This window comes from Anomaloglossus baeobatrachus, chromosome 3 (assembly GCF_048569485.1).
Source record: "Anomaloglossus baeobatrachus isolate aAnoBae1 chromosome 3, aAnoBae1.hap1, whole genome shotgun sequence".
Taxonomy (NCBI): Eukaryota; Metazoa; Chordata; class Amphibia; order Anura; family Aromobatidae; genus Anomaloglossus; species Anomaloglossus baeobatrachus.
The window spans coordinates 359,320,736-359,339,796 of record NC_134355.1 but is presented as its reverse complement, the minus strand read 5'-3'; the positions used below and the strand labels follow the sequence as shown (position 1 = coordinate 359,339,796).

At 44.4% G+C, this 19,061-nt stretch overlaps 1 protein-coding gene across 4 annotated transcripts in view; it reads right to left on the bottom strand.

Moving 5' to 3' along the window:
- MAP3K7 (mitogen-activated protein kinase kinase kinase 7) overlaps positions 1–17,431 on the bottom strand; it is a 123,428-nt gene extending 105,997 nt beyond the window's left edge. For all 4 annotated transcript variants that reach the window (XM_075340122.1, XM_075340123.1, XM_075340124.1 and 1 more), the window contains exon 1: positions 17,056–17,431. In XM_075340122.1, coding sequence (XP_075196237.1) covers positions 17,056–17,142 — 87 coding nt within the window. In that variant the 5' untranslated portion in view covers positions 17,143–17,431. The remainder of the gene's footprint in view (positions 1–17,055) is intronic.
- Between the last annotated feature and the right edge of the window lie 1,630 nt (positions 17,432–19,061).

Below are 19,061 nucleotides of genomic sequence, written 5' to 3'. Positions count from 1 at the left end.
ATCTGTGATGCTAATTAATGGACATACCTTGATTTAACAAGCCCCTTTTGTCAGATTATTTTCAGGGGTACCATCTGTGGAGACACGGGGCTCAGTGGGTGCTCTCGTCCGCTGGCCCGGCCGCCTTTAGAAAGACAGCGTGGCTCAGGGCTCATCCCAACTGAACGCACAACCTCCTTAACTGCTGTGGGCGGAACACTACTCAGACAACACAGGGTGAGGGAATCACAATATTAAGACTTTATTGGATCCCCAAAATATTAACGGCACATAACACATAACCAGCAAAACACACAAATGTAACAGGCAACAGAGTCTCACCCTTCCGCTGGCTCACCAGGGATTTAGAATGTCCGTGCTTCAGAGCTTCCAGGGCTACTTACTCCAATCCAGCAGCACCCCGCTTTTGGCGGGCACCCACCGAGACTGGAATAACGCCAGATTTAGGAAGCTGGCTGAGGTCTGCAAATTCTGTAGAAAGATAACAGAACAATAGAGACGGGCTTTTCATACCGCGCCAATGACCACTGAAGAACGTTGTGAGATTAATGTCACTTTATTGCAGAAGAAGGTGCCATTCCCAAAAGACCAAAAAAGTCAAAAACATAGTGGTCATAGAGGAGGAAGAAAGCACCATAGACGCAGCAAGATCCCTTCCTCGTCGTACCAGCAGGAATAAATACTGGAGATATTAAATGCATCTGATAGAACTGAATTTTCCGTTATAAATTTAATCAGCATGTTCCATCAATTTCCATCAACTACAAGTCCTCAAAAAAGGTTTAAATTTTGCTCCAACGTCTCGAGCTGACTTGTTCCAAACCATAAAGGATGTTAATAAATTTATTCGAAATTTGACAGTTAAAAAACATTTTTTTTCTTCTGAACAAAGCTCTACGGATATTGCTGTGACACCTAATGCTACCCTGGATGAACCCAATTTTCCATTACATATGGGTCTTCAGGAACATGTTTCCATTAAAACCCTGTCAGAATTAGATGATACCAATACTCCTGAACTCTGTATCCCTTCTTTCAAGACTACCAATAGTGGTTTCTACCCTATAGCCTCACGTGTCCCAATCATGGACACATATCAAGACTTAATGGAGGCAGAGATTAAAAATATTCTTTCATGAACGCAAAGCCCTCATAGATCTGAGCGATAATCCCTATATTACTATCAGAGCCGCCGATAAGGGTGGCTCAGTGGTCATTCTTGATAGCTCTCTATATGAGAAGGAGATCCTGCACATGTTGGAAGATACCAACACCTACAAACCACTTACTTGTGATCCCACCAAAGTCTTTTCTGAAAAATTAAATGACATCTTAGATCGGGGGTTAGTTTTAGGTATTTTTGACCAACGAACATATGATTATTTAACAAATGAAGTTCCCGTGTGTCCCATTTTCCAGGGACTTCCAAAAATACACAAGGGCCTCTTTCCTCCACCGCTGCGCCCAATTGTGGCCAGCACAGATTCTTTTACCAGTCGGGTCTCGGACTGGCTGGATAACATCTTGCAGCCCCTTGTCAAAAGATCCGCTGGTTATATTAAAGATACCAAACATTTACTGCAAGCCCTTCCTGATCTCACCTGGACTAATGACATGTTTTGGGTCACAAGTGATGTCACATCTTTATACTCTTACATTCCCCATGATTTAGCTCTTAAATCTCTTTCTTATCATTTATCCCAGCTAACTAACCTTAGTGACATATTCAAGGAATATGTCATTTTGATATGTGAATTTCTTTTGAAACATAATTTTTTTAGTTTCAATGAACGATTTTATTTGCAGGTGAATGGCTGTCCAATGGGTGTGAGTTTTTCTTGCGTTTTAGCCAATTTATATATGGTCTCATGGGAGGGCGTCTACATACATACGTCCAACAATCCATTCTTGGGCCAAATATTTTGGTACGCTAGATATATAGATGATTTGATAATGATCTGGAAACGCAAGGAAAACTCGCCCAAGGATTTACCTTATAATTTTCTCTCATGTTTGAACTCCAACAATATGAATTTAAGTTTCACAGTTATCTTTTCTGAAGACTCCACCCCTTTTCTTGATGTGTACCTCACTGGTGACCCTAAAACAGGTCTTATCAACACCTCTCTGTATAGAAAACCGCTTGGTGGGAACACTATCTTACATGCAAACAGTAATCATATCAAACACACCATCAATAATTTACCTTTGGGCGAATTTCTCAGAGCCCGTCGCCTCTGCTCCACGGACGTTGCTTACCTTGCTGAGACTGAGACTATGCGAACACGTCTGCGGCGCAGAGGCTATAGTGACAAGGTCCTTAATCATGCTTTGAATATTGCTGGCAAAAAGACACGTGGTGATCTCCCTCTCAATAGAAGCACATCTATTAAACAAGTCCGTTCTATCACCTTTTCCACTCCTTATAGTGTGGACTTTCCAAAAATAAAAGGTTTTTTTGCATTACATCCACCTCTTGCGTCAGGATCCTGAGCTCGCTCAAATATTATCTGGTGGTATTAATGTGGTAGCCAGAAAGGCAAGGACCATAGGTAACATCGTATCCCCCAGTTTGTTTATATCAAAGACCAAAAATGAAACTTGGTTAAGCACAAAAGGTTCTCATAAATGTGCTCTGCCTCGATGTGGCCTCTGTAAATTTATGAAAAAAACACTTTCCATTTCTGTTGGAGACGGTTCTTTTCATAAATTGTTCCACCACACACGTCATCTACCAAGCGTCCTGTGGAGCATGTTCCAAGAATTATGTCGGATGTACTTCCAGGCCCTTAAAAAGAAGAATATCTGAACACACTAATATTCCATCTGTTTCATCCCCCTCAGATCCTCCAAGATATAAGAGATCTATATCTGGTCTTACCAGACATTTTCTGGATTTCCATAATGGAGACTTCACCATGATAAACGTTGTTGGTATTGAGCGAGTGAACAGGCCACCTAGGGGAGGGGACTGGTTCCAAGAACTCTTGTACACTGAGGCAAAGTGGATTTTGCGTTTGGACACCAGACACCCTAAAGGACTCAATTATCGGTCTGATTTACGATACATTGTATGACTTTCATGTGTTTTACATGGGGTTATTTTTTTTTTTTCTATATGCTGCTAAACTTGATGGCATTGGGTGTTAAACATGTATACATTTATTCTGAAATATAATTGAATCATAAGTATCAAACTGATGTACCTATGTTTTTAACCCAACATTGTCACATTCACCCACATTTTTTTCCTATATGCAGCTAAACTTGATGGCATTGGGTGTTAAACATATATACCATATTTTTCGGACCATAAGACGCACTTTTTTTCCTCCAAATTTGGGAGGAAAGTGTGGGGTGCGTCTTATGGTCTGAAGCTGCGGGGTAGGGAGCTGTGGGGGAGTCAGCGCTATGCAGTGGGACCACAGGAGGCAGGGAGGGTCGCTGCTGCAGGATGCCGGCTGCTGGAGAAACCACGTGTGCCCGCTGCTTAAAGTCAGTGAATATTCATTAGCTGCTCCCCGCCCACCTCTCTCTGCAGTCAGTGGGTGTGAGGAGCAGCTAATGAATACTTGTTTAATGTAAACAGCGGTCACACGTGGGTTCTCCAGCCCCCGGCTTCCTGCAGCGGCTGGGGAGACTGTGTCCGCTGTGTAGGAGGCAGGAGAAGGGGGACCCTGCAGTCATGTATGGCCCGGGGGGAAGTGCAGATCACTGCATTGTCCGGGCCAGAGCACGGCATACCTTCACAGCACAGCCGCAGTCTCTGTGCTGAGGGCTCAAATTACTTTCACTTTGCTCCTGCTGCCTTTACACTAGAAACAGTCTCCCGTAGCTGACAAGGACCTACAGTGATGTAATCATAATGCAGAGGGGTGGACCAGAGCGGCACAGAACAGCACAGTGCCCGCCTCTCCATTACATCACTGCAGGTCCTTGAGATATGTGAGACTGTTTGTAATGCCAGGACCAAACTGATGCATTGATGAGCAGCACATCAGTAAAAGTAAGGCAATAAATAATATAGTATATAAAGGCATTACTGTACACCTGGATGGGGTTGGATTATATATATATATATATATATATATATATATATATATATATATATATATATATATATATATATATATATATATATATATATATATATATATATATATATATATATCTATCTCTCTATCTTTACACACACACTATAACTATATACACACACACAATCCAGATTGGAGGATCACACACATAATGATGGGGAACATACATATTCCACGATGGGGGCCATATATACCTGGAAGGTACCCAGAAAGGAGGATATGAGGACAGAATTTGGGGATATTATTACCTCAGTAACACTATCAGCAGTAAAATAACAGTGTGTCATGACCACATTCTTTTACTTTAATTTTATTTTTTTCTATTTTTTCCTCCTCTAAAACAAGGGTGCGTCTTATAGTCCGGTGCGTCTTATAGTCCGAAAAATACGGTACATTTATTCTGAAATATAACTGAATCACAAGCATTATAAACAAACTGATGTGTCTGTTTTCAACCCAATATTTTCACATTTACTCACATTGTTTCTGTATCACTTAAATGTAGAATATACAATTTCTAAAATATAATAATATAAATATACTTGTGATATATATGCATGTGTGTGTGTGTACATATATATATATACACACACACACACACACACACACACACACCCCTTTCGTGGTTATATTCACGTATCATTTATTATCACATATTTTGCTATATACGGTGCCTAAAGGGTTAACTTATTCTGTCTCCTATACCATTTTCTTCCTTCTTTCATTTGCATTTTCTCAGGTGAACTCCCTTCCTGTTTTCCTGGCTTGCCTCTCCTCTTTTCCATACTTGTAGTGCTATATATACACCTTTTGCCTCTCACATACCATGGCTTATGACTAAGGACTGGTTTTAATTTCCCCTTGTTTGTCCGAAACGCGTAAAGCCGCTTGGCAAATCGCATGGCGATTTTTTGGATGACCTGTGTACTTTTCTTTTAAAAAATAAAGTTCCAAGTTTTATTATTACCGCATTGGTGCTGAGTCCCATACGCTTTTTTTCTACATCTATTCTGAATTACGGACCGGCCTGTCCGGGGACTGCGGGCATCCACCTTCGCCTTGAAGACTGCATATGGGTGAGCTGAAATTTCTACCATTTATCACTTTATTCCAGGTCTACACATTTCAGGAGTCTCTGCTCCTTTCCTCAGGACAAAACAGGCACAAGGAACATCAAATCTACCCTTTGGTGAGTAGTTCTACTCGTATTTGACCCTATACCTATTGGGGTAAGACCCTATTTTTTGTGCTTTCTTCCACAGTTATCTTATCTTCTAAGTCTGTAACCAGGTGACTGGATTGCCCCAACCTGAGTTTCCTCCTTAAGTAGTATTTGGTATGGTGTTATAATCCTGGCAGTCGGAGTCGAAATCCCTAGACTGTGGATATGGTCTCCAATCGGAACTGGAATCCCTAGGTTGAAGCCATGTAGCCAAGTGATCCTCTAGTCGGAGCCAAAGTCCACAAGGTATCCTGGTTATGATCCCCTAGCCAGCTCCTAAGAGCTTAGACTGGATCCATCAGCATCCATCAACCACTGGTGACTTAAAGAAGTCCCCTTTTTATAGCCATAGTCTTCCCTTCAGATATACTGTGCCCTCAGCGGATTGGTTGTACAAGGTTGCTTCTCTTATTGGATGAATTTCAAGCTGCATGGATAATGTTCATTTAAATGATGTGGATAGAAAGACTGAGGATATCTACATGAAGTCTGCAAGTCACAGACTAGACAATGGCTACTAAGGTAATTTACATTAGATTAGCAATACACAACTACATTATAATGAATGCTTGGAAGGGTCTGGTCCCAAACAATAGTTTAGCAAACATGAGTTAAGACACAGAAGAACAATACGTCTGGCTAAATTTTAAGAAACTTTAACCCATGCTAGGCATTGGGTGTCCATGTCGTCACACCATCATTTCTGTCAAGGCCTATTTCATGAGTTTTAGGTTTTAAAAAATTTTCTGGAAGCAAGGCTGAAAAGCAATGTCTGACTTTCATTTGGTCATTTTCATAGATTTTTTTTTATTATTATTACTTTTGTCAGATTCAAGTTATTTCTGTGACCATTGTGGGTTTTTCTTTCATTTAACCCTAGAATGCGCAAGCAATTCAATCTACCATAGAAAACAAATGACCTAGCAGGCCTGCGAGGCCCCAGGTATGCGTTCTAGGGTTAAAGGGGTACCAACAAGTTTGACCACATGTGTAAATAAATGTATATATCTCCTATAAAATTATTGCAATTACACATTTTGTTATACACATTATTTCCTTCCTTTGTGTGTATTGGAACAACACAGAAAAAAATAAAATAAAATGAAGAGGAATTGAACATAGTTTCACACAAAACTCTAAAAACGGGCTGGACAAAATTGTTGCCACCTTTTCAAAATTGTGGGTAAATAATTTTGTTACAAGCATATGATGTTCATTCAAACTCACCTGTGACAAGTAACAGGTATGAGCAACATGAAAATCACACCTGAAACCAGATAAAAAGCGGAGAAGTTGACTCAATCTTTGTATTGTGTGTTTATGTGTGCCACACTAAGGCTATGTGCGCACGTTGCGTAAATACATGCAGTTACGCTGCGCTTTGTAGCGCAGCGTAACTGCATGCGTCCTGCGTCCCCTGCACAGTCTATGGAGATTGTGCAGGGGCCGTGCGCACGTGGCGTCTTAGAGCGCAGTGCTTCGGCTGCTGCCCGAAGCGCTGCGTTCTAAGAAGTGACATGTCACTTCTTCCGTGCGCTTTTCCGGCAGCTCCTGCTCTGTCTATGGCAGGAGCTGCAGGCAGAGCGCATGGAATCGGCTTTTTTTTTTCTCTATGGACATTTTCTGCAGCGATTTGAAGCGCACGTGTGCTCTTCAGATCGCTGCAGAAATTTCTGCAGGGCTAGTACGCAACGTGCGCACATAGCCTAAGTATGGAAAACAGAAAGGGGAGAAGAGAATGGTCTGAGGACTTGAGAACCAACATTGTTGAAAAATAATCTGCAGAGATCTTTATGTTCCTTTGTCCAGGGTGGGCAACATAATAAATTTACAGCCCATAACACTGTAGTTAATCTCCCTGGACATGGACAGCAGAGAACAATTGATGCAATGTTGCAACGTAGGATAGTGCAAAAGGTGGAGAAACAGCCCCAAACAAATTCCAGCTGTCCTGCAGGCTCAGGGTACATCAGTGTCAGCACGAACTATTCGTCGACATTTGAATGAAATGAAATGCTATGGAGGAGACCTAGCAGGACCTCACTGCTGACTCCAAGACATAAAAAAGCAAGACCTTAGTTTGCCAAAATATATGCAAGTAAGCCAAAATTGTTCTGGGAAAGCTTCTTGTGGACAGACGGACCAATATAGAGTTTTTTGGTAAGGCACATCATTCTACTGTTTACAGAAACGTAATGAGGCCTACAAAGAAAAGAACACAGTACTACAGTCTAATAAGGTGGAATTCAAAAGATGTTTTGCACAGAGTTCCTTGACTGTGTGCAAGGTATCATGAAATCTGAAGATTACCAAAGGATTTTGGGTCACAATGTGGTGCCCAGTGTCAGAAATCTGGGTTTGGGTCCTAGGTCAAGGGTCTTCCAGATGGACAATGACCCCAAACACTTCAAAAAGCCTTCACAAATGGATGGAAACAAAGCGCTGGAGAGTTGGGAGGTGGCCAGCAATGAGTCTGGATCTAAATCCCATTAAACAACTGTGAAGAGTTCCTAAAACTACTGTTGGGAAAAGGCACTCTTCAAAGATGAGAGACCTGGAGCCGTTCGGAAAAGATGAGTGGCCCAAAATTCCAGTTGAGATGTGTGGATGTGTGTGCACATTGCAGAAATTTCCTGCACCAAAAAAATGCACCTTGTGGCCAAAAAAAAAAAAAAAAAAAAAAAAAAAAAACGCACCAAAAACACGTTTGTTTTTAGTGAATTCAAAGCTGGAAGGGCTAAAAAAAAAAAAAAAAAAAAAAAATGGAACAACAATTGACATGCTGCTTCTTTTTTCTGTACCAAAACTGCAAGAAAAAAAAAAAGAAGCAGCTTGTGCAGAGTATTTCTGATTCATCATAGACTTTGCTGGGATAAGGGTATACATGCAGATTTGGGCAACAGACTGCACCAGAAATGCTTCGAAGACTGCACCGTGCACACAGGGCCTAAAGGGGGCTTTACACGCTGCGACATCGCTAATGCGGAGTCGTTGGGGTCACGGAATTTGTGACGCACATCCGGCCGCATTAGCGATGTTGCTGCGTGTGACACCGATGAGCGATTTTGCATCGTTGCAAAAACGTGCAAAATCGCTCATCGGTGACATGGGGGTCCATTCTCGATTATCGTTACTGCAGCAGTAACGATGTAGTTCGTCACTCCTGCGGCAGCACACATCGCTCCGTGTGACACCGCAGAAACGAGGAACCTCACCTTACCTGCCTCCCAGCCGCTATGAGGAAGGAAGGAGGTGGGCGGGATGTTCCGGCCACTCATCTCCGCCCCTCCGCTTCTATTGGGCGGCCGCTCAGTGACATCGCTGTGACGCCGCACGGACCGCCCCCTTAGAAAGGAGGCGGTTCGCCGGTCACAGCGACGTCGCCGGGCAGGCAAGTATGTGTGACGGGTCTGCGCGATGTTGTGCGGCACGGGCAGCGATTTGCCCGTGTCGCACAACAGATGGGGGCTGGAACGCACGCTAGCGATATCGGGACCGATAATGCAGCGTGTAAAGTAGCCTTTAGGCTGCTTTCACACATCCGGTTTGAGCTGTGCGGCTCAATCCGGCTGTGAAACCTATGCAACGGATGCGGTGAAAAACACCGCATCCTTTGCATAAGTTTTTTACATGCGGCCCGTCCGGTTTTGCCGCTTGCGGCATGCTACTGAGCATGCGCAGTGGCAAAAACCATATGCGGCGGCCGGATGCGGTTTTTGCCGCATCGCGCCGCATCCGGCATCCATAGGGATGCATTGAGAAAAGCGCCGCATCGGCCAGATGCGTTTTTTTTTTGCCGCACAAAAAAAAAAAAAAAAAAACGTGCCAGGCAACGTTCCATCCGGCCGCCGCATCGGCTAAATCTGCCGCATGCGGCAAAAACCGGACCGAACGCAAGGCCATGCGGCACTAATTAAAGTATGCAGGAAAAACGCAACTGGCAGCAAAAAAAAAAAAAAACGGTTGCGTTTTTCCTGCAAAGTGCCGGATTGTGCCGTATTGCAGAAACCGGAGGTGTGAAAGCAGCCTAAGATGGTTATAGGAAGAGATTGATTACAGTTACTCATATCAACGGATGTGCAAATATTAAGATGAGGGTGCCAACAATTTTGTCTGGCCCAGTTTTGGGGTTTGTGTAAAATTATGTCCAATTTGTCTTTTCTTCCAATGCACACAAAGAAAAAATAAACATGTGAATTACAAAAACATGTGAACAACAAAACATGTGTAATTACAATGATTCCCTAGGAGAAATACTTCCCTTAGAGGAACAATTTTAAGAGTGCAAACACTTTCGAGCATGATAGAGATTATATATACAGTATTCGGCTCCCTTGAATTTTTCAACCTTTTCCCACATTTCAGGTGTCAAAGATAAAATTGTAATGTTATGGTGAAGAATCAACAAGTGGGACACAATTGTGAAGTTGAACAAAATTTATTGCAGATTTTAAATTTTAGTAAAAAATAAACTGAAAATTGGGGCGTGCAATATTATTCATCCCCTTTACTTTCAGTGCAGCAAACTCACTCCAGACGTTCATTGAGTATCTCTGAATGATCCAATGTCCTAAATGACTGGTGATGATAAATATAATCCACCTGTGTGTAATCAAGTCTCCGTATAAATGCACCTGCACTGTGATAGTCTCAGTGTTCTGTTTAAAGCGCAGATAGCATCATGAAGACCAAGGAACACAACAGACAGGTCCGTGATACTGTTGTGGAGAAGTTTAAAGCTGGATTTGGTTACAAAAAGATTTCCCCAACTTTAAACATCCCAAGAAGCACTGTGCAAGTGATCATATTGAAATGGAAGGAGTATCATACCACTGCAAATCTACCAAGACCCGGCCGTCCATCCAAACTTTCATCTCAAACAAGGAGAAGACTGATCAGAGATGCAGCCAAGAGGCCCATGATGACTCTGGATGAACTGCAGAGATTTACAGCTGAGTTGGGAGAGTCTGTCCATAGGACAACAATCAGTCGTACACTGCACAAATCTGGCCTTTATGGAAGAGTGGCAAGGAGAAAGCCATTTTTCAAAGATATCCATAAAAAGTGTCGATTAAAGTTTGCCACAAGCCACCTGGGAGACACACCAAACATGTGGAAGAAGGTGCTCTGGTCAGATGAAACCAAAAATCGAACTTTTTAGGCACAATGCCAAATGATATGTTTAGGCGTAAAAGCAACACAGCTCATCACCCTGAACACACCATCCTCTCTGTCAAACATGGTGGTGGCAGAATTATGGTTTGGTCCTGCTTTTCTTCAGCAGGGACAGGAAAGATGGTTAAAATTGATGGGAAGATGGATGGAGCCAAATACAGGACCATTCTTGAAGAAAACCTGTTGGAATCTGCAAAAGACCTGAGACTGGGATGTAAATTTGTCGTCATTCAACAAGACAATGATCCCAAACATAAAGAAAAATCTACAATGGAATGGTTCACAAATATATGTATCCAGGTGTTAGAAATAGAATGGCCAAGTCACAGTCCAGACTTGAATACAATCGAGAATCTGTGGAAAGAGCTGAAAACCGCTGTTCACAAACGCTCTCCATCCAACCTCACTCAGCTCCAGCTGTTTGCAAAGGAAGAATGGGCAAGAATTTCAGTCTCTCGATGTGCAAAACTGATAGAGACATACCCCAAGAGACTTGCAGCTGTAATCACAGCAAAAGGTGGCACTACAAAGTATTAACTTAAAAGAGGCCGAATAATATTGAACGCCCCAATTTTTTAGTTTATTTTTTATAAAAGTTTAAAATAAGCAATAATTTTGTTCAACTTCACAATTGTGTCCCTGTTGTTGTTTCTTCACCATAACATTACAATTTTTATCTTTATGTTTGAAGCCTGAAATGTGGGAAAAGAGTGAAAAATTCAAAGGGGTTGAATAGTTTTGCAAGGCACTGTGTTTTGGGGGGTAAGCGTTAAGGCCAAAAAAATGGAGCTGATGGAATTCCAAATTTTGTTTTCTATGATTACAGTATGGTTTTACATAATTTTAGATTTGATAGTATTGTCTGTAAACGCCCAACCTAAATGTTTATTTTTTAACCAATATTTTTTAACTGGAAAAATTGAGGAAATTTAGCCTTTTATATTTTTTTTTTACAATATCATTAGTCCCATAGGGAACTTAACCTGCAATCATTTGCTTTTACTATACACTGCAATACCACTGTCAATATACCTGACTTTCTTAGATAAAACCCAACTGAGAACTAAAATGACAGCCATATGAGCCTTCAGCAGATCACCGAAACCCATCAGCTTCCAGCAGTGGCCAGGACCTGTACCAACTACCGCTCAATGTCCATACCAGGGCCAGGACCTGTACCAACTACCGCTCAATGTCCATACCAGGGCCAGGACCTGTACCGACTACCGCTCAATGTCCATACCAGGGCCAGGACCTGTACAGATTACCGCTCATTGGTCATACCAGGGCCAGAACCTGTACAGATTACCGCTCATTGGTCATACCAGGGCCAGAACCTGTACAGATTACCGCTCATTGGTCATACCAGGGCCAGAACCTGTACAGATTACCGCTCATTGGTCATACCAGGGCCAGAACCTGTACAGATTACCGCTCATTGGTCATACCAGGGCCAGAACCTGTACAGATTACCGGTCATTGGTCATACCAGGGCCAGAACCTGTACAGATTACCGCTCATTGGTCATACCAGGGCCAGAACCTGTACAGATTACCGCTCATTGGTCATACCAGGGCCAGAACCTGTACAGATTACCGCTCATTGGTCATACCAGGGCCAGAACCTGTACAGATTACCGCTCATTGGTCATACCAGGGCCAGAACCTGTACAGATTACCGCTCATTGGTCATACCAGGGCCAGAACCTGTACAGATTACCGCTCATTGGTCATACCAGGGCCAGAACCTGTACAGATTACCGCTCATTGGTCATACCAGGGCCAGAACCTGTACAGATTACCGCTCATTGGTCATACCAGGGCCAGAACCTGTACAGATTACCGCTCATTGGTCATACCAGGGCCAGAACCTGTACAGATTACCGCTCATTGGTCATACCAGGGCCAGAACCTGTACAGATTACCGCTCATTGGTCATACCAGGGCCAGAACCTGTACAGATTACCGCTCATTGGTCATACCAGGGCCAGAACCTGTACAGATTACCGCTCATTGGTCATACCAGGGCCAGAACCTGTACAGATTACCGCTCATTGGTCATACCAGGGCCAGAACCTGTACAGATTACCGCTCATTGGTCATACCAGGGCCAGGACCTGTACAGATTACCGCTCATTGGTCATACCAGGGCCAGGACCTGTACAGATTACCGCTCATTGGTCATACCAGGGCCAGGACCTGTACAGATTACCGCTCATTGGTCATACCAGGGCCAGGACCTGTACAGATTACCGCTCATTGGTCATACCAGGGCCAGGACCTGTACAGATTACCGCTCATTGACCATACTAGGGCCAGGACCTGTACAGATTACTGACCATACTATTACCAGAATCTATACAGATTACTGCTCATTATACATATTAGGGCCAAGACCTAGTTGGCTACAATAGTTTGCAGATTCCATTTAAAGAGCCCCTTAGCGCCAGAACAACAGTAATTCCAAGTGACCAAATTTTGGAAATTACACCCCTCAGGGTATTCATCTACGGGTGTAGTGACGATTTAGCCTTGGAAAAGGTCCATAATGTCAAACGCAGTGAATTTCTCAGCAGGGGTAATAAATATAAAACTTAGCTTGTAATGGTTATAGTTAAAAAAAAAGCTATAAAAACACATACAATACATAAAGAGACAAAAATACTCAGATCAGAGTTCATAGGTAATTTGGATTGAATTGTTGATAATGCAAAGTCTTTGAAGTATTAGCTGGACCAGTTCAAACAAAGTGAATGTTGCACAATCAAAAATTGCAAATAAGGCTACATGCACACGCTGCATCTTTGTGTGTTCACAAACTGTAGCCAAAACTGCACCTTGTCAGGGAGAGCCTGGAAATGTCACAAACAATGCTTGGAATTGTAGGTGCGTTTTTGCTGCGTTTTTGTCACAAATGTTGACAAAAACGCAGGAAGAATGAACATGCTGCATTTTTTTTGTCACAAACTTTTGACAAATAAAACGTTGACAAAAACTGCAATGTGCGCACAGCAAATCTGACTTCTCATAGACTTTGCTGGGAAGTCAGATGTCAGAAGGTTCTGACAATAGAACTGCAGCCAAAAAAGCAGCGTGTGCATGTAGCCTTAGTCCTTGTAGTGCCCAGTACATTGTAGTGCCCGTACATTGTGTCCCAGTTCGTGCTTCTGGAAAACTGCAACACGTGAATTAAGTGGGCTCTCCTCTATACAATGCCAAACATGTGAACGTCAAAGGGAACCTGTCACCACTTTTCTGGCCTATAAGCTGCAGCCACCACCACCGGGCTCTTATATATATAGCATTCTCACATGCTGTATATAAGAGCCCAGGCCAGGGGTATAACATAAAAACCACTTTATAATACTTACCTAACGGTCGCACTGTGGGCCTTATGGACTATTCCGTTCTCCGTGCCGGCGCCTCCTCTTTCGGCCATCTTCGTCCTCTTTCTGAAGCCTGGGTGCATGATGTGGCTACGTCATACACACTCGCCAGTCCTGCGCAGGCGCACTACAATACTTTAATCTGCCCTGCTCAGGACCGGATGCCAGCAAGTGTGTATGACGTCGGACCCGTCATGCAAAGCGGCTAGAGAAGAAGGAGAACAAAGATGGCCAAAAGAGGCGGCGCCGGGACCGGACAACAAAGACGCCCATAAGGCCCATAGCGCGACCGTTAGTTATGTATTATAAAGTGTTTTTTATGATGTCACAGCGGCCTGGGCTCTTATATACAGCATGTTAGAATGCTGTATATAAGAGCGCGGTGGTGGTGGCCGCAGATTATAGGCCAAAAAAGTGATAACAGGTTCCCTTTAACTGGGGGCTCAAAAGAGGGGGGGGGGGGGATTTGGAATTGGGAGTGCAGATTTTGCTGGATTTATTTTTTGAGGGGGAGACAAGAGTTTTTCCAGAGCCTTTGTGCTTCCAGTAACGTGGAAGCCCCTTATATTTCGGTTAACAGATGACGGACCTGCGAGGTGACTTGTGTTTTTGTGGGTTGAGTTGAATGCTATTCGGTGGTGATTTGGGTACATAACATTTGGATCAGTTCACAATTATTGTGTGCTCTATTCTGTGCACTTACATAAGGGTTTCCATCTACATCTCGGAAATACATGATTTAGGTGAAACCCCCGACAGATCCATTCACTAATGCGGCAGCATAGTTACTCCGGACTCTGTTTGGTCTGTGTTCAGCGGTGTCTGTCTTTTCAAAAGGTGAACAAAACTGTTGACCGCACTTATGTGCACGTCTAAATAGATGGTCACCGCCGGACCACAGGCCAGACGTGAGGTCAAAGTGACCACCTCTGCCTCATTACAGCAAACTTTCCATTGGGAATTTTGTCTAAATCACATTTTTCGGAGATTTTCCCGTGGTGCCTGGTGTAAGATTACAGGGATACCAGTTTTATATCGGTTTTTTTTTTTCGGTTTGGCGACTATCACACTAAACATGCTTTTTAAAATGTTTTTTTTACATCACTGAATTATGAAAGCTACCGTTTTTTTGCATTTTTCTGCCGACAATCATACGAGATCCTGTTTTTTGCAGAATGACTTGGAGTTTTTATAGGTACCATTTTGGGCCACATAATAGTTTTTGATCGCTTTTGATTCCACTTTTTGTGAGGCAGAATCAAGAAGCAATTTTTCGCTCCTGGAGCTGTATGGCGGCTTGTTTTAAGAGAAACAAGATGACATTTTCAGCGGTACCATTTTTATATGACTTATCGCGTTTTAGTCCCCTTTTTGTCAGCTGTATCTGTATGATGGAGAGGTTTTGATATTTTTTTTTCCAGTGTTCACTGAAGGAGCTAGTGTGACAGTTTTATAGATTGGGTTGTTGCGGACAGACGCGGCGATACCAAATGTGTCAGTGTTTTTGTATCTTTTTAAATTATTTTTACAATTTTTTTTTGTTTACTTAGTTTCTATTTGGGACATTACCTTTTATTGCTCTGACTGCAGGTATAATTTATTGCCATACACTACCGCTGTCAGTGCAACTCTGACATAAGCCTCTGTGATCATTCTCCTGGCATGATCCCAGGCGCTTTGCAGAGCTTGGTGACCCGGTGGTCATCATGCCGACCTCAGGTCACCAGGGCTGTGGAGTCGGTAAGCCAAACCTTCCACTCCGACTCCTCAAATTCTCTTGCACCGACTCCGACTCCGGCTCCGACTCCTACATATATTGCTTATAGTTAGGTGAAAAATTTATTGTAGTACATGAATATGTGTAAGTGAACATCAGACATTTAATAATTTTTATGATACAATAATCAAGATATTTGGATAGAACATAAAATATATTTATTGGAATACAACTTTAGAACACAAAAAACTGTAATAAATTGTAAATATGTAATACACTATGTAATATACAGTAGATTACATATATATCTTGTGTGTGTATATACACTGTGTATTACATATTTACAATTTATTAGTTTTTTGTGTTCTAAAGTTGTATCCAATAAATATTTTATGTTCTATCCAATTATCTTGATTATTGTATCATAAAAACAATTAAATGTCTGATGTTCACATTGTACTACAATAAATTTTTCACTTAAATATAAGCATTATACTAAATGTTATTATTTAGTAAAATATTCAGCACATTCTGCATTGCACTATTGTCCCCAATTTATTATATATTTTAGGAGTCGGTGCATTTTATACCGACTCCACCAAAATGAGCTCCGACTCCGACTCCACGACTCCGACTCCACAGCCCTGCAGGTCACAATGGCAATGATCGGGTCCTCATGATCACATTGTAGGGGCACCGATGGGAGGGGTGCGCGATCCCTCTCACAGACCCTTAAACGCTGCCATCGATATCAATTGCGGCATTTAGGGGGTCAAACAGCTAGGGACGCAGCGGGGACCATTCCTGGCTGTGACATCCGGGCCTCAGCTGCCAGGTAAACAGAGTCTCTGGGACGATTGCATTTCCACAGTCAGACTCGATTCCTAGGACATACCCCATACATCTTTGGACGGGAACGCACTGACCATCAGGACATGCGGGGGTATGTCCAATGTCAGGAAGAGGTTAACATGGGAGTCTATGGGAAACGGATCAGTTAGCTGATTGCTATTTAGCCAGCCATTTCTCTTGCGTTTGTAAAGGATCCGTTTTTAATTTACTGGATCAGTTTCAAATGGAAGATAAGTAGCAATCAGTTAACAGATCCATTTTCCATCGACTCACATGGAAAAAACGGATCCTGCATAAATCATTTCAAAACGGACAAAAAAGTTGTGTTGCACAGATTGCTGCTGGATCCGATCTAACGGATGATTACTGCACACATGTGAACTCAGCCCAGCTCCACACAGGTGTACACAGCACTGGGGGCACCAGACCTCACCCTCCAGGGTAGAGCTGCTGCCTGCTCCACTGTGCCTCTATGGCCCCTGCCCATAGGGCCACACAATGACCAGCCCACACAGCTGTACCGCCAGCAGTGACCGTCAGCAGCGCCTGTCACCGGACAGCTCGCCCCTGCACACACACTGAGCCCACAGTCCCCGGGGCCCGCCCTCACCTCTTCCACCTCGATCTCCTTGAAGTCGATCTCCTCAAAGTTGAGCACTGGAGGGGTTTCGATCATGTCAGCGGAAGAGGCAGACATGCTAAATCCTAGTACGCTGAAGGACCTCCGCTGACGTCATGCCCATGTGACCAGACTCCTGTGTGGGAGGCGCTATCACAGGGTCTGCAGGAAGGCCCGTGTGTCCCCGGTAATGAACGGCCACCCGTAAGAGAAGAGTAGATGCTGGAGTGCATGGGCGCCGTAAGTATGACGTCTCGGCGGTCACGTGACCGTTTGCGGACGGCTTCCGGTTTCTTCCAGAGCGCGCTGGAGGCAGTCTGTGTAGTGGACTCCAGCGTCGAGCGCGAGGATGACGACGTGCGCGCTCACTGGTGACGGTGATGAGCGGCGCATGCGCCACCCGAGAGACATACCTACAGTTGGCTCTATGCAGTGTATAAAGTGGGCGTGATCTTGCAAAGTCAGGTGTTTGTAGGAGGAGGGGTCTGTGGGGAATGGGGATAGGCAAAGTGGAGTGAAAGTAGTGGGAATCTGCTGTGTATAAAGTGGGGTGATTGTAGTGGGAGATCTGCGTATAAAGTGGGGTGATTGTAGTGGGGGTCTGTGGGGTATGCAAAGTTGAGTGATTGTAGTGGGAATCTGCTGTGTATAAAGTAGGGTGATTGTAGTGGGAGATCTACTGTGTATAAAGTGGGGTGATTGTGGTGGGGGATCTACTGTGTATAAAGTGGGGTGATTGTAGTGGGGAATCTGCTGTGTATAAAGTGGGGTGATTGTTCTGAGGGCTCTGCTATCTATACAGTTGGGTTATTGTACTTGGGGGCTGTGGGATGTGTAAATTGGGGTGATTATAGTGGGAGGGGTGTGTAAAGTGGGTTAATTGTAGTGGGAGGGGTGTGTAAAGTGAGGTGATTGTAGTGAGGGATTTGCTGTGTATAAAGTGGGTTGATTGTAGTGGGGGTCTGTAGGGTGTGCAAAGGGAGGGGTGTGGGATGTGTAAATTGCTGTGATTGCAGTGATAGAGGTCTGTGGGGTATGCAACGTTGGCTGATTGTAGTGGGAGATCTGCTGTGCATAAAATGGTGTGATTGTAGTGACGTCTCCGGGGTGTGCAAACGGGTGATTGTAGTGAAGGCTCTGCTGTGTATAAAGTGGAGTGATTTTTGGGGGCTCTGCTGTGTATAAAGTGGGGCGATTGTAATGGGAGAGGTCTGTGGGGTGTGCAAAGTGAGGGGATTGTAGTGTGTGTGGGATGTGTAAAGTTGGTTAATTGTAGTGGGGGATTTGCTGTTTATAAAGTGAGGGGATTGTAGTAAGAGGGGGACTGAGAAGGTGGTAAGCCAAACCTCTGGCTCCTCAATTTCCCTGACTCCCTCATACATGACTCATGTTTGCATACCTCCCAACTTTTAAAGAAGGAAAAGAGGGACAAAGTTTGCGGCGCGCGTAGCGCGCCGCGGCAAATTTTTAGGCCACGCCCCCTAACCACACCCATTTCACAGTCACGCCCATATCCACTCCCCATCCACACCCATTCAGCACAAACACGCAGGCAGCCGGCGGGCCTCCAGCACGGACACGCAGGCAGCCGGCGGGCCTCCAGCACGGACACGCAGGCAGCCGGCGGGCCTCCAGCACGGACACGCAGGCAGCCGGCGGGCCTCCAGCACGGACACGCAGGCAGCCGGCGGGCCTCCAGCACGGACACGCAGGCAGCCGGCGGGCCTCCAGCACGGACACGCAGGCAGCCGGCGGGCCTCCAGCACGGACACGCAGGCAGCCGGCGGGCCTCCAGCACGGACACGCAGGCAGCCGGCGGGCCTCCAGCACGGACACGCAGGCAGCCGGCGGGCCTCCAGCACGGACACGCAGGCAGCCACAGTGAGGCGGCCGGTCGCCCGCACAGTGAGGCGGCCGGTCGCCTTCACAGACAGGCAGCCGGCCGCCTTCACAGACAGGCGGCGGGCCGCCCGCACAGAGAGGCGGCCAGCCGCCCG